Here is a 15,161-nt window from a genome sequence, read left to right on the forward strand (position 1 = left end):
TTAACATCAATGATCATGGTCTAATACGGATAATGATATTTATGAGTTCACGTATTTATTTTTGTGTTTCTTTACAACACAATCATTTTCAAGCCGTTTAAGCAACAAACGACCCTGCAATGCTCGTGGTCTAATATAGGTCATATTATTTATATGTATCTCTCATGCATTATGGTATGCCTATATATATAATCTAGGTTATATTATTAACAGTTCTCAATAGATGTTCTTATAGAACATAAAGCAATAACCTTTTTTTAACGTTCAAACATCAAACGCCTATCTTTACTTTTCTCTTTATTCATCATGACATGATATAGGTCATATCATTTATATTTATATAACATCAAGTATGTTATACATGCATTTGGCCTATTGATCATAAAAAATAACTAATTTGTTTATGACAATACTTCACAATGAAATACTGGCTTTGAAAATATTTTTTAATCGAATTACTAAGTTACATAATTTAAAATAGTACACAAGCATGCATTATGCACATTTTTATATTTATAATTGAAATAGTTTTGTATAGCAAGGCATTTATAGTATTACTGATAGCGAGTTTCAAATTTGCATAGATACATTACAAATGGTTAATTATATTAAATAATTGTCTAACGTATATTTGTTTCATTGTATTACATTATAACAGGGACTTTAGTATAGAAAGTCCCTGATTAAAATGTACAAATATAAGTAATGTACTGACAATCACTTATTTTGTAAATATATACATAGGCAGATGTCGTAGGCCAAAAAATCCTATATACCTTCTCATACATTAACATATGTTGATGAACCCCCATTCATGAGACAAAATTCCATGACAATCTGTCTATGAAATACTGTCTCAATACTTACAAAATATAATCAAAATATAACCATCCTTTAACAGGACAAAATTTCATACTATTCATCTGTGAAATATTGTCTATAAACAGACAAAATTTCACTATGAAAATTTGTCCTTCTGTGACATTTTTCCCGCGAGGACAATATTTCATGATACTTTACTTGAATAGTTATTAAACTGAAATATTGTCTTGTGGAACAATGTTTCATAGGACCATATTTTGCTTTACATGTATGCCAATTGGGGGTATCCACGATTCTAGTGACCCTCCAGAGACATATAAATGTATTATATGTCTCTGATCCCTCGCAGTTAGCAAGGGGTGGTCCAAATTATGGAGGAGTATAACAGTACGTACAAGAAATTTGGATAAGATCTTTCAATCGTATTTGCGTTGATTCCTTTCCCCTTACTTTTATATTCCCCTGTTAGAAAATTCTACTTTCGCGTCCTTTTGAAAAGCTCAAGTACACAATGTCACTTGATGAGATATCTTGTGAGTCAGCAGTCGTATCAGAACCTCCATATTCTTTTAGATCGAGTTCGTCTAGTATAGATACAGAGCCATCATTGGACCCATTGGTATGCAGATGGGAACGAAATCATTTGGAGAAACAATTGCAGATTTACTACCAAGATGATTACATGGAGTCTCCATCGATTGTGTTCAGTAAAATTAATATGGGTGAGATGACTAATGAGCAACATGACTACTTTCAAAAAGTTATAGAATATTTACTTCCCATCGACGGTAGAACTGCAACTATTGATAGATTTAAACACTATCCAGAAAAGTTCTTGACAGTTTTAGATCAGATCTCTGATGAATTGGGAACAAAAGAGCCAGAGGAGTAAGTTAATTCACGCTAGTGTATTATAAAGTCTTTACCAACATGTCCATGTTTATGTTCAATCTTTACTTCTAACAAAAAATTATATACCATCAGGGATCTCCATGGCCTGTTTAATGATGGCGCCTCGCCATCGTTCAAATATCTTAATTGCGCCATCGTTAAATTGTCTTCTGCCATCGTTCAAAACTGTTATTGTTTTTATAGCCCGACACAATTTTTTAAAAATTATAGTCAAATGCATGAGTAATTGCATAACCCTTTTTATTATAATCCAATACCATGAATACAGTTCTAACGCCTGAGGGATATCCGGATTAAGATCGCTAATCACTTGTACCTCAGCTTGTACAGGTAGACTCATAAGGTAGATTAACAAACCAGACAGGATAATACATTTACTATCTGACACATGTCTGAACATGCTGAAGAAAGACGATTCATTTATCTAAAGTTATGCAAATGCTTATGATATAATTAAGATTAAATAAATAAAGGAAACAGTTTAACAAGTTGAACATGTGCTTTCATTTTGACTTACATGTACCCAATCAGCATCCCCCTTTTTTAAGAAGTAACATGCTATTACTTGAATTGAAATTATTTTTAATAATGGAATTTGCACAATTTCTTGTGCTTGAAATTTAAGAAATAATTCATGGAAGCCATACATGTAGATTGTTTGAAATTTACACATGGCCTGGGCCGTAATAATCAAATTTTATCCTGAGCGTTAGTGAGGGATAAAATTAACGAATATCACGGCCCAGGCCATGTGTAAATTTCCAACAATCTATGGCTTCCATGAATTATTTTGATTCTAATAGGACAAATACGGTCATTAAAAAACTGAAGCGAGGGTGAGTATGCTGTGTATGTGACTCTTCTTTTTTACTCCCTGTTAGATAAAGCTCAAATATCTTTATAAATATGTAACTTGCGTAGGTTATTTCGAGAATAACTGCTAGAAAAAAACTTTTTAATTCTTTAAGTTCTCAAACTCAACATTTGTCATTTTTAATTTACATGTTTTTTTCGTAAGCTTCCGTTAAATCAAAAGTTGACATTTTGTAACTAAGGGGCCGCCATGTTGACTTGCTGAAATGGGTAAATATCGTATACATGTAATGCAATAGAATAGAAAATAAAACAAAACCTACCTAAAAAAATCAGTTTTGATACAATATCATACGAATTTCGATGGTTCACGTAACAGAAAACTTTCAAGTTTAGCAGTTTCATTTGTATGTCATCATGTTTTGATATGACTTAAATGCGCCAAAAAGATTAATAGACTTTTCGGGAATTTTATTTAATTTTTATTTTGTTGATTTCTCCGAGCTCTTGTGCATTACTTCTTTTTATTATGCATACGAATAAAAATAAAAGTTATTTTGTCTTTTTTAATTGCACTTTTTAAAACAATAAAATCAGCAAAGGATCTGCAATGTATAGGTTCCAATACATGTAGATTTACGTGGGAAGGATATTGTAACAGCCATTATTATGCATATCTCTGAGTCTGCGCTAAGTATATTTTATCGAGAATTTTATCACAGTGTTGTTTACAAAGCTAAAGAAGCTCGTCATATTAGAATTTTTAATAAATTCCATGTTTATTTGGTATTATAAAGTTTTGAGCGGTTCATAACCCTTTCCATAAAATGTATTTTGTATAGATAGTGTTGTGCGAGGCACAGTGCATTCTATTGAAAATCTACTATCTTCTTTGGAATAGAAAGTGTTGTGTGCAGCACAGAACATTAAAGTACAGAATAAACATGGAATTTATTAAAAATTTTAAGCACAAGAAATTATAATAATTAAAAATAATTCCAAGTTCAAATAATAGCCTGTTAAGTACAAAATAAGACGTAAAATATTAATATTATTTCATCACAAGTAACTCAAGTACTGCTAATACGATAATATTGAATAACTTTAAAAGTTAAAAACTAAAAACTAAATTATTTACTGTGAAGAAATACTGTATCGTTATTCTGAATTCATTTCGTAGTTTACAATCAAATTGATACATCCGCGTTTCCGGTTTATTCAGACTCAAGAAAGATGCTTGTTGCATATAGCATCAATTTGCTAGATAAACATGATAAAGTCATTAAAAACTTTTTCGTTTGTCAATGTTTGCTCTACATTGAAATCTCTTCAACCTTTTACATTACCCATACGAATCGTTTTGTTGTTGCTGCAAATCAGCCATACCAGTAGTCCGAGATTACTCTGACGTCCAATGGCTGTTTTGCCAGACAAGCTGGGGCTGTGGGACCCCGGCCCCAGCTTGTCTGGCAAAACATGAAACAGCCGTTGGACGTCAGGGTAATCTCAGACTACCATACTGATAATGGGTTCATGACTTCTGAATTTGACACTTGTCCGTGAAAAATAAGCTCCACATGATTTTTAACCCCCATAACAATTACCAAAAATAGCAAGAACACTAAATCATAGAGGACCTTCATGACAGCTTTTGGTCATTCTCAACTAAGGGGGTCTTAGGGGGACCATGAAGGCTTGGTATTTGGATGGTTACAAATGTCAATTAATGAAAATATTGATACTTCCATAATGAAAATTCAAATAAATATTTTTAATATAGGAAATAAATTAGCATGTTCACGCTACACTGTATGGCATAGACACTGTTTGTGATGGTGAAAGTTCCTCCATTGTTCAATTTTCGTCCATGGAAATCCCTGACCATAATCTGATAATCATGATAATGGTATGATTTTCTATGAGAACACTACATAATGTACATTACCTACCAGAGACCAGATACAATGTAACATGGATTCAAGCAACTATAAGCCATAGTACAGCCTTCAACAAGGCAATGACTTTTACCACACAGTAAGCTCATTTGAACCGATTTTTATAGTTTGTTCTTATGTTGTACGTATACTCTTACCGCTTACACCATGTACACAACTGTCACAGGTACAATGTAAGCAAGTTTTTGAGATGCAATAGTCATATACTTCCAGGCAGTCTCACTAATTAGCATGATAAGCGGCAAGAAGGATTTTAGTGACAAGAAGGATTTTAGCAACAAGAAGGATTTTAGTGACAAGAAGGATTTTAGCAACAAGAAGGATTTGAGCGACAAGAAGGATTTTAGCTGGAAAACTTAAATCATACACTTTATGGGGAAAACTCATTGGATATACATGTGTATAGCAGTTTGGCAAACACCAATTTTTATTATTGAGAAGCTTAATATTGCCTTAAAAATAGAACATGATTCAAAACATTCACCTGAATTTTACAAAGTTATCTACCTGTTGTGTTATGTACCACCTTAGTCCTTAAAGGCACACAATACATGTACATAGTTAATTCACGATGGTCATTAAAATATGGAGATACAATACATGTATTAGTAGTTTATTTATTGGTTTAGGTTTGTTTTTTGCAGGTTTATTAGGCTGAGAGTCATGAAGTTTCTAAGAGTATTAACAAATCTTGTCAGGAAGATTAGTAATCATAAACAAGTTTATGAAGGAAGTTTCATCAAGCTATTAGCCAGTTTTGCTGAGATGTGTTGTTTACATTCAGAGTAAGTCCACATTTTATACCATACATGTGTAAAACACCAACAAACAAACATGCATACAAAATACAAGGGCAGATAATTCTATATGATCTGCAGATCTACAAATACTTAATCAAACTAGTCTATCACATGTAGATGTTTTTCCCTGACTTTACTCTTTGATAGACCTTTTGCAGGAACTGCTTTCTTAACCTTTACTGTCAGATGATCTCCACTTGTTGATCCCATATGCATGCATGTGTATGGCGATGAATAGATCTAACTCAGATCTATTCATCACGCGATACACATGCATGCATATATTATGGGATCCACAAGTTCCAAATAAATTGAACCTGGATTGAAAAACATAAATACATGACTGGTTACAATGTATCCAATTCTTATGCATACAAAAAATGAAATATGAGCAAATGATGAGTTAAAGCTTGGAAAATGATAGATTTGAATAAAATTTCATTAACGATTTTGGCACATTAAGGTCATGGCAAAACATGTCATTCAAATGAAAACTCTGAAGTCCAGTGGGCTGTGTTTCTTGTACGCCTCAAATTTGGATAATTATTGGCATATATATATCTCATTAAAATGAAGTTTTTGAATTTTTAGTAATATTTCAAAATTATTTCATATATATATTTCTACTGTTAGGGCAAAGCTTTTTTTTTATTTGCTTAAGGACAGTTTATTTGAAGATGTGTGTGATAAGGATGATAGTCATTATAAAAATTATTGATTTCTGATCACCTATCAGCATGTCATGATGATCAGTGTCACCAAAAAGATAACTGTATGATATAGGACAAAAAGAGTAGTTAAAATCTAATAACATTAATTTTAAAGTATCAGCCATTTTATTATTCTGTCGAACATTTATAATTATGAGATTAAATGTGATTAAAAAAGATATCTATATAAAAAAAAATTACACCCTTATTAAAACGTTATAGAATATGCATATTTTCCAACTACCGTCATCATGGTCATCAACAATGATCAAAGTTATACTTTCATATACACAATTTCTGAAACTGTTAAATGTATGTTTTTAAACTGTTTTACAAGAAAATCAACAGTTGTGTCTTACTATTTATTACTTTACGAATACACATATAGTGTTTACATATTTTAACCTGCAGCTCAATGACCATAACTACCGATAGAAACTTCATTGATGAGTTTATCCCAAAACACCCATCTGTAGATGGACGGGTCTATGATAAACGAATTCCACTCAGTCAAGTGAAATAAATCAAGTTATACATGTAGTAGCCAATAAACAAAACAACAAGAAGATATAAATGGGCTGAATTATTAGTTAACAAATGTATGAAATGTCATTTTATCTATTTAGAAATAAAAAACCTAGCTTTATAAATGTTGGAGGACCCTTTTACCTTTTAGCACTAAATTTAAAGAAAGGATGATTTGCATTCTAAACATACTAAATGTTTACGGGAGTACCCAACACTTTAACTAAAACAGATTTGGATTGTTTAATTTTTATAAAATATCATTATATGTTGACAAAAATATAAAAAAAAGTCAAGAAATGTTAACCCCACTTTTTACAGTATTTATTTCATAGCAGTTTGACAAACACTAATTTTGAAATTTGAAAAGCTTGATTATTCTTAAACAATAGTAAGAGTTTATAATTTTAAGTTAAGTTTTTACAGAGTTATCTCCCTGTTGCATGTAACTGTTATGTGTTCTGTAGTCTGTACACCCTAAATTGCATATATATAAAACGTGTTTGTTTGTCTTCACAAATACTTCAAATTCAAATAACAGAGTTGATGACATTAGTGATTTTTCTGTATTTTTTTGGTGATTTTCTGCAAATTTGTTATGCTTTTGATTAGAAAATGCAAAAACAAAGCAATAAGTTTGGATGTATTGATATAATCTTTCTTGCTACTGTATCATACATGTAGGCATGCTATATAGCCCCTTAACATTGCAAAAATCAGATGCTTTTCATTTGTCATAGAAATAATTGCTGCCATTGATCACAATGTTAATACTTTTTTTTAACAAATAAACAGATGAAAAAGTATATTTTTGTAATCCTACATTGGTCATTGTTTTTGTAGATATCAATAATTTTGTCAGACTATGATCAGATGATAGAGTCTTGTAAAACGTTGACAGAATTTTTGATTGGATTAAGCAATGACAGAGTACACATGTAGGTGTATTATGTATGAATCAAAATTAAGAAAATTGTGTGTGTTCATATTCTAGAATTTTACTAAAAGATGTACGTAATGTACTATTGTGTCAACAATTTACACTTTAACACTGACAGCAGCCATTTCTGATCATGGTTTCTGTAAAACTATTTATGAATTTTCAATTTTCATGCAAAATTTATATATATACAGAATTGTTTTCTTCAGAATTTCTGTATCTAAAGCGGATGAAGCTATCTGGAAAAATTTACATGGAATGGATAGAGTTGTCTCTAATCCTGATATACGCTTGTATAAACATGGAATAACAACAATGCCAGAAGTCAGAACAAGTGACATGGTTGTGTCTGTTAAAGTAAGGTTCACAAATTCTACAATCAATTGTTCCATTTTGCAGCAGTATTTTTGTCAGTGCGTTATATTTAAAAATCAGAAGATGTGGTATGATTGGCAATGAGACAACTCTCCACAAAGGAACAAATGAAACAGTAGTTAATAACTACATGTATAGATCACCGTACAGCCTTCAAAAATGAGCAAAACCTACATACTACGACACTGCATAGTCTGCTACAAACATAATAAAAGGCTCCAAAATGAAAAAGAATTCAAATGGGAAAAAATGGCCTGATTTATATTAGATTTAAAAGTTCAGATGCAAAACAATGATCATGATGATCTTCGAAAAATCTTGTGGGGTCTTATAAGGATTGTTGTAGAAATAAGTAACCATTTCTGTTACATGCTGCAGCAGAATTAAATAAAGCTCCGTTTTACATAATTAGGTTGTTAAAGCTCTTTACAAAAATGTTAGAATGAATTTACAGGATTTAAATACTGTAATTTAGAAATAATGGCATGCATTTAGTATTGCTATTTGGTATCAAAATGTGAGAATGTATGCAATAGACAACTTTCGAGTTCGATGCATTTCCGTCAAAAACTCTGGTTTTAGTGAACGTCATTTGTGCGTTTAGGGGCCTTGTCACTTCCGTTTCAATGTTGAGCGAGTGGTTGGAAAACTATAATTCTATATTGTACGAATTATTCAGCTAATTAAATTCTCAAAATTGACAATCAGCACAGCTGTCATTAGGGAATTGTCATTAAGTACCTACAGAACAACCATTATTTCTAGTTTATCCTGCACAACGACGATCACTAAGACGCTTGATGAACGTAAATAGTGCGGGGATACAGGCGATCCCCTCTATCTGGTAAATGACGTCATAAAGGCGCGCATAATTGACGAGTTTTTGCCGGTGACGGATGAACTCGAAAGTGGTCTATTACAAGAAAAAGTTGTATACAAATATATGTATAAGAAACATAGATGCCAACCCCTTTGTAGTGCAATCAGTAAACAAAATTAGAGATTTCAGTAATTTGTGATTTTCAGTAATCACAGTAATTCATTATTTTTTTACCATCATCATACAATAAACATCTAGATGCAAAGAGATGGGCAAATTATTTCCTTTATCAAACAACTTAAACTGATGAGCAAGTGAAGGCTAAAAGACTTGTAATAAAACGTTGGCTATTTTAATTCCTGTTTGTTTATTTTACAAATAGTATTAGTATTGATTTTGTAAGACAAGGCAACTCCATGGAATATTCAGGATGAAAATGTTATTTTCTGTGCTGCAGAAGCACTTGTTCCTTCTGATGACATCATGAAATCAGATACAGGGGAATATAAGTAAGAGGGAAGGAAATCATTTCAACTATTCGGATTCTAATAAGAAGTGGATGAATCCTACTTAACAGATAGAAAGTCCTGAGAAACCCGAAAGTGTTTTGAACATGAATTCTGAATAACTCAAACACTTAAGCTTCCACAATAATTACCTACAATCAAACGTCAAAATGATCACTACATTATCTAAATGACAAAACAAGTTCAGGACCTGAAATCTGTAAAAATAGACTGTTGCTGTTACACCTTAATTTGGGCTAAAAAATTGTAATAATTACGGACAAACCGTAATGGTTGGCATCTATTAAGAAATCAGAATGTTTTTTTCTCATATTTTATTCTTATATGATGGTATGATACAAAACCTCTAAGTCTAACGGGAGGGATTGTGCTTGACTTTCATATGATGAAGACATAATCTTTCAATTAGTTTAATAGAGGTCTAGATCTGGAGCTGTCTATAAGATAATTTTACAAAGTTTTACTTTATTGACTTTAAAAAGATAAAATACATGTATGACTAATGATGCTTGTGCTTGGGACATTGGACGTCAGTCTGTGTGTCTATTTATAATGCAAGGTATATGTAATTCTTGTAGTAAAATCTTTATATATTAACTGACTTTCAACATATATTCAGTCATAAGTAAATTGTTTTCAACCATTGTCCTGTTTCTTGAAAATCTTATAGTTGTGATTATTTCAATTTTATTTGTAGGTAAAGAAAGTTTTCAATAAAAATCCAGAGGAGTTAGAGAGGCAGCTAAGACTAATGGAAAGTACTCACTTAAGCAATTCCTTTAGCTCATTAACCAGTAATGAAAGTGATGATGGAAGTATTCCAAGTATAGCATTTGATTTGAATAAGGAAGTGTTAGGTCAGCATGCTGGGGAATTACTCTTAGATTTATATGAATGCCGTAGACGTGGTGACGTACCAATGCTGACCATGCCTGGAATGATTGTAGATGGAACAAAGGTATTTTACAATACTGTGTATTCCATATCATTTGTAGAGTACCATTTTTGGATGATTTCTTAGGTATTGGCCAGGTAAAACTATGAAATCATATGTTCATGAAGAAGAAAGGAGTAGGCCCAGTAAGACTCCTTTTTGGTCCCAAAATATAGCAATTTTACAAATTGTTTAAATTTAAACTTTCAACTATGTTTTGGAAAGTAGAATACTTCTGTTATATAGATATGCGCTGTTTTGACAACACAATACACATGTATCAGGTACTAGTCAAGTCATGCTAAATTACTGAAATCTTCAATTTTAGCATCTGTTGTGAGCTAATTTTTTTTAATGTTTTTTGTCTCAAATAGGAGTGGCTGCATTTGCGTTCAGTCTTAATACTTAAATGTATATTGTATTTGATAATTATACATAACATATACATTATATATAATGAAAACATAATCAAAAACTTTAATACACTCTAAATGACAAATGAATGAGAGTCAGTGGAAAGAGGGATAACTCTATTTGTTCACTTTAACTTGTGTCTCTATTTGATTTTATTCTGATACAGACAAAAAACTGAATTAAAATTTAATTACCATTTGTCATAATCCAGATAAAAAGATTTTCTGAATAATGTTTCTCATATTTTGAAACATTTGATTTTTGTTTTCTAAGAATGCTTCTCAAACCAGATTCCAATGATTTCAAAGAAAGACTGCACATGAATTGAAGTGTTCAACTAAGTTCATTGTGTACAGATGCCAAATCTTCTGAAGTGTCTATTTTGACCTCAGTTTCATGGTTCTGCAACTTAACAAAAAAAGCAACTGTGTATTTAATCATCTGGCTTTGAATAAGTCCAAAAGTAACTTTTAAGTTAATTTACTGTTCATAAAACTGTTAGTATTCCAAACACTTAGGTTTTCTAACCAAGGCATGGATTGCTCTTGCAATGCCATGTGAGCGTGTGACTTCTTAAATAGTGCATAATACCTTTTGATTTACCCAATGTTTGCCAAATTCCAATTTGAATTAATGAAGGTCAATAAAACGGGAAGTTTAAGGCAATGGATATTTTTGTAAAAGATTCATGTAGAATTTCTGTAACGAAATTTGAGTAGTATGTTTTGAAGATTCAATTGTGAAATTTTATTTTCTGTTGTAATGTTTCAGGTATACATGACCTTATTAGAAATATCAAACACTCATTTTCGAAAGTTAGAAGGAAATCAGGAACTTACGCCTCAAGACAGAGCTACAATTTATTACTCTAAGCCTCTTAATATACTGCAAGATGATGAGCGTAGTATACTGATGGAAACTTGTATTAGACTAAATAATATTGAATTCAATACATGAAAACAAACATAGGAGGAAGCTGTTAGTTAATTGTACAGGTAAGTTTTTAATATTTAAAGCATAGCAGTTTTATATTTTATAATTTTCACTACACTTTAAATGATGATATGCTATTTTAAAAGATGTATACAGTTATGAAACCTATGTCATGTCCTCTTCTGACTTCAAAATCTTGCCTTGCGTAATTCAAAGATCAGAAAATCTTATCACAGCCAGTCCATTTTCCTTTAAAAAAAAATCCTCTTTATTTTAGGGATATGTATAGTTGTCCTAAAATTTATTACTATATATGTATTAAGGAGGTTTGCTACTCAGTTTCAAAATAACAAACATTTCATTTATCACTAGTATATATTGATGGGGGATTAATAAAGGAACCATCAAAGCCAAAAAAATATCTAGGTCAATGTGCTTGTTTTCGAGATATAAGCCATTGAAATCATGGCGGGAAAATGTTTTCTCTTGATTTTTCATAGCTTTATCACTGACAAGTTTATGTTCTCAAAAACTATTAAAAAATATCAAGGATTTTATAAGACTTTTACAAATGGCTTATAATTATACATGTAAAAGATTTATAAAAAGAAAAATGGGGGTCAATGGGCAAAAATTGTTAAGGCATTCAAATGGATAAAACCAGAGGATTCTGAAAATCGTGACAAAAATCCCAAAACATGACAAGCGAACATCCTTAACAGAAATTGTAAACTTTGATGCCCTGTCAATAACAGAAATGGGGCTTTATGTTTTCAGGTGTGCATGATCCTATATGTTTGTTTGTCTGTTGGTTCATCTGTAGTCCATTTGTCCAGTATCAGGTGTGAATGATCCTATATGTTTGTTTGTCTGTTGGTTCATCTGTAGTCCATTTGTCCAGTATCAGGTGTGAATGATCCTATATGTTTGTTTGTCTGTTGGTTCATCTGTAGTCCATTTGTCCAGTATCAGGTGTGCATGATCCTATATGTTTGTTTGTCTGTTGGTTCATCTGTAGTCCATTTGTCCAGTATCAGGTGTGAATGATCCTATATGTTTGTTTGTCTGTTGGTTCATCTGTAGTCCATTTGTCTGTTGGTTCATCTGTAGTCCATTTGTCCAGTATCAAGTGTGCACGATCCTATATATTTGTTTGTCTGTTGGTTCATCACTTGTCCATTTATCCAGTATCAGGTGTGAATGATCCTATATGTTTGTTTGTCTGTTGGTTCATCTTTAGTCCATTTGTCCAGTATCAGGTGTGAATGATCCTATATGTTTGTTTGTCTGTTGGTTCATCTGTAGTCCATTTGTCCAGTATCAGGTGTGAATGATCCTATATGTTTGTTTGTCTGTTGGTTCATCTGTAGTCCATTTGTCCAGTATCAGGTGTGAATGATCCTATATGTTTGTTTGTCTGTTGGTTCATCTGTAGTCCATTTGTCCAGTATCAGGTGTGCATGATCCTATATGTTTGTTTGTCTGTTGGTTCATCTGTAGTCCATTTGTCCAGTATCAGGTGTGAATGATCCTATATGTTTGTTTGTCTGTTGGTTCATCTGTAGTCCATTTGTCTGTTGGTTCATCTGTAGTCCATTTGTCTGTTGGTTCATCTGTAGCCCATTTGTCTGTTGGTTCATCTGTAGTCCATTTGTCTGTTGGTTCATCTGTAGTCCATTTGTCTGTTGGTTCATCTGTAGCCCATTTGTCTGTTGGTTCATCTGTAGTCCATTTGTCTGTTGGTTCATCTGTAGTCCATTTTTCTGTTGGTTCATCTGTTGTCCATTTTTCTGTTGGTTCATCTGTAGTCCATTTGTCCAGCATTAGGTTTATTTATTTCAAATCATTTTGTTTAAAATAGTAGAGATCATCAAATTGATTATTAACTTTTTTGTAGGAAGCATCAATTTTAAGAAATTAAAGAGGAAACCACTATCGAATTTCAGTACAACATTGAAATTCATGATGGGTAAATGACTCATGTAAAAGGTATCTTATAAGAAGAAACAGGAACTGATGATGGAGTTCTTTCAAATGAACAGAGGTTCATTCACTATGCTATATGTAATGGGTGTCTTTTAAATAACTTCATACCCTGTTTGCCCTATAAGGGAATAATAAGCAGATCCATTGGATGTATGTACCTTTCCCTAATTGAAAAGAACACTGTTTCAACAAATTTATTATGTTATAAGGTATTAATTATTGTGTGTAGAGGCAGTGGCGTTTAACACATGGCTGACATAGATTTTTCCAATGCAGTTTCTGAGTGATACTTACAGATTACAACAGATATTTAGTGGTGAATGAGACAATATTTCTATGCCGTAGACTATTGACTTTCATATTTAAGATACAATGTATATCAAATTTTACTTCTGATATTTGAATAACACAGAGTATTGTGTGAAGTGTGCATGCAGAGGTAGAACATAAAGAATATATATGTTCTATAATTTTTATTAGACTATATGACATTGCATCTTACAAAAATGCAATTGAAGTTGCTGTTTTATATATTAGTCTTGTGTCAAGGACTTATAATAAAGTTATTTAGCATTCAGGTTTGTCTGAACTTTTGCATTTGATTAACGTTGGTCAATGTCATTTAAGGTAGCACAATACAAAAATTTTTCATCCCCAATCAGACATCTTTAAACTGATGTTATTCCACTCATCCTTCTTTAAATTTTATAAATGAGGTACCAAGAGAAAGAAGAATGATTAATCTTTCAAATTGTGATAATTTCATTATGACATTATTATTACATATGTTTTAATTGTTATGTAATTAGTTGATATATTGTGATGTCCATACTTGAATGAATTTAGCTTCTTTGTTATTCATAGCATTCCAAAATATTTTATAGATTCTTGCACAACACAGTTTGACCTCCAAAACGGTGTCTCAGATTTTTCCTATTGTATTTCATTCTCTCATAAATCTTCAATGACGTTTGCAACATCAATTCATAAGAGATCACTCACTAAATTCAATTGGGTATAAAATTTGTTCTATTGATGTTTTTGGAAATCTGAGACACTGTTTTGGAGGTCAAGCTGTGTTGTACAAGAATCTATAAAATATTTTGGGATGCTATGAAAAACAAAGACGCTAAATTCATTTAAGTGTGAACATCACAATATAGCAACTAATTCCATAACAATTGATTATGTAATAATTATGTTATAATGAAATTATCACAATTTGAAAGATTAATCATTCTTCTTTCTTTTGGTACCTCATTTATAAAATATAAAGAAGGATGAAATGAATTATATCAGTTTAAAGTAATCTGATTGGGAGTGAAAAAATCTTTGTATTGTGCTACCTTAAGAAATAAATCAATTTAAACTTGTGTGATGAATGATTAATTCAATACAAAAATGGTCGGGCGGGCGGCATCCAAATGTTGTCTGTGCATTTACTCATTAAACCGTCAACCAAAGTTTTAAAAATTTTGACATGTTGTTACTGACAACAAAATGAAGGTCAAGTTCAATAGTGACGATTTTGACTTTTACCCTTCAGGAGTTATGGTTCTTGAAAGATTGAAAAATGGTGTTTCCAGTGGTGTTCATGCATTTACGCATGAACTGTTCCACCAAAGCTTTTCAAATTTTGATATGCTGTTACTGACAACAAAATGAAGGTGAAGTGGAATAATGACAATTTTGACT

General features: G+C 31.6%; 1 protein-coding gene across 2 annotated transcripts; it reads left to right on the plus strand.

Annotated features, from left to right (window-relative positions):
• The first annotated feature begins 1,261 nt into the window (after window positions 1–1,261).
• Window positions 1,262–14,041, plus strand: LOC143047477 (uncharacterized). 2 transcript variants are annotated; one of them, XM_076220536.1, is made up of 6 exons: window positions 1,262–1,710; window positions 5,132–5,287; window positions 7,687–7,834; window positions 9,897–10,157; window positions 11,319–11,542; window positions 13,378–14,041. In XM_076220536.1, exons 1-5 carry the CDS (start codon window positions 1,334–1,336, stop codon window positions 11,502–11,504), a joined length of 1,128 nt encoding a protein of 375 aa, XP_076076651.1. In that variant the 5' UTR covers window positions 1,262–1,333; the 3' UTR covers window positions 11,505–11,542; window positions 13,378–14,041. The 2 variants fall into 2 exon arrangements, with proteins under 2 accessions (XP_076076651.1, XP_076076652.1); XM_076220537.1 differs by having other exon boundaries at window positions 1,263–1,710; window positions 5,147–5,287.
• The last annotated feature ends 1,120 nt before the right edge of the window (window positions 14,042–15,161 follow it).

The sequence above is a fragment of the Mytilus galloprovincialis genome, chromosome 10 (genome assembly GCF_965363235.1).
Source record: "Mytilus galloprovincialis chromosome 10, xbMytGall1.hap1.1, whole genome shotgun sequence".
Lineage (NCBI taxonomy): Eukaryota > Metazoa > Mollusca > Bivalvia > Mytilida > Mytilidae > Mytilus > Mytilus galloprovincialis.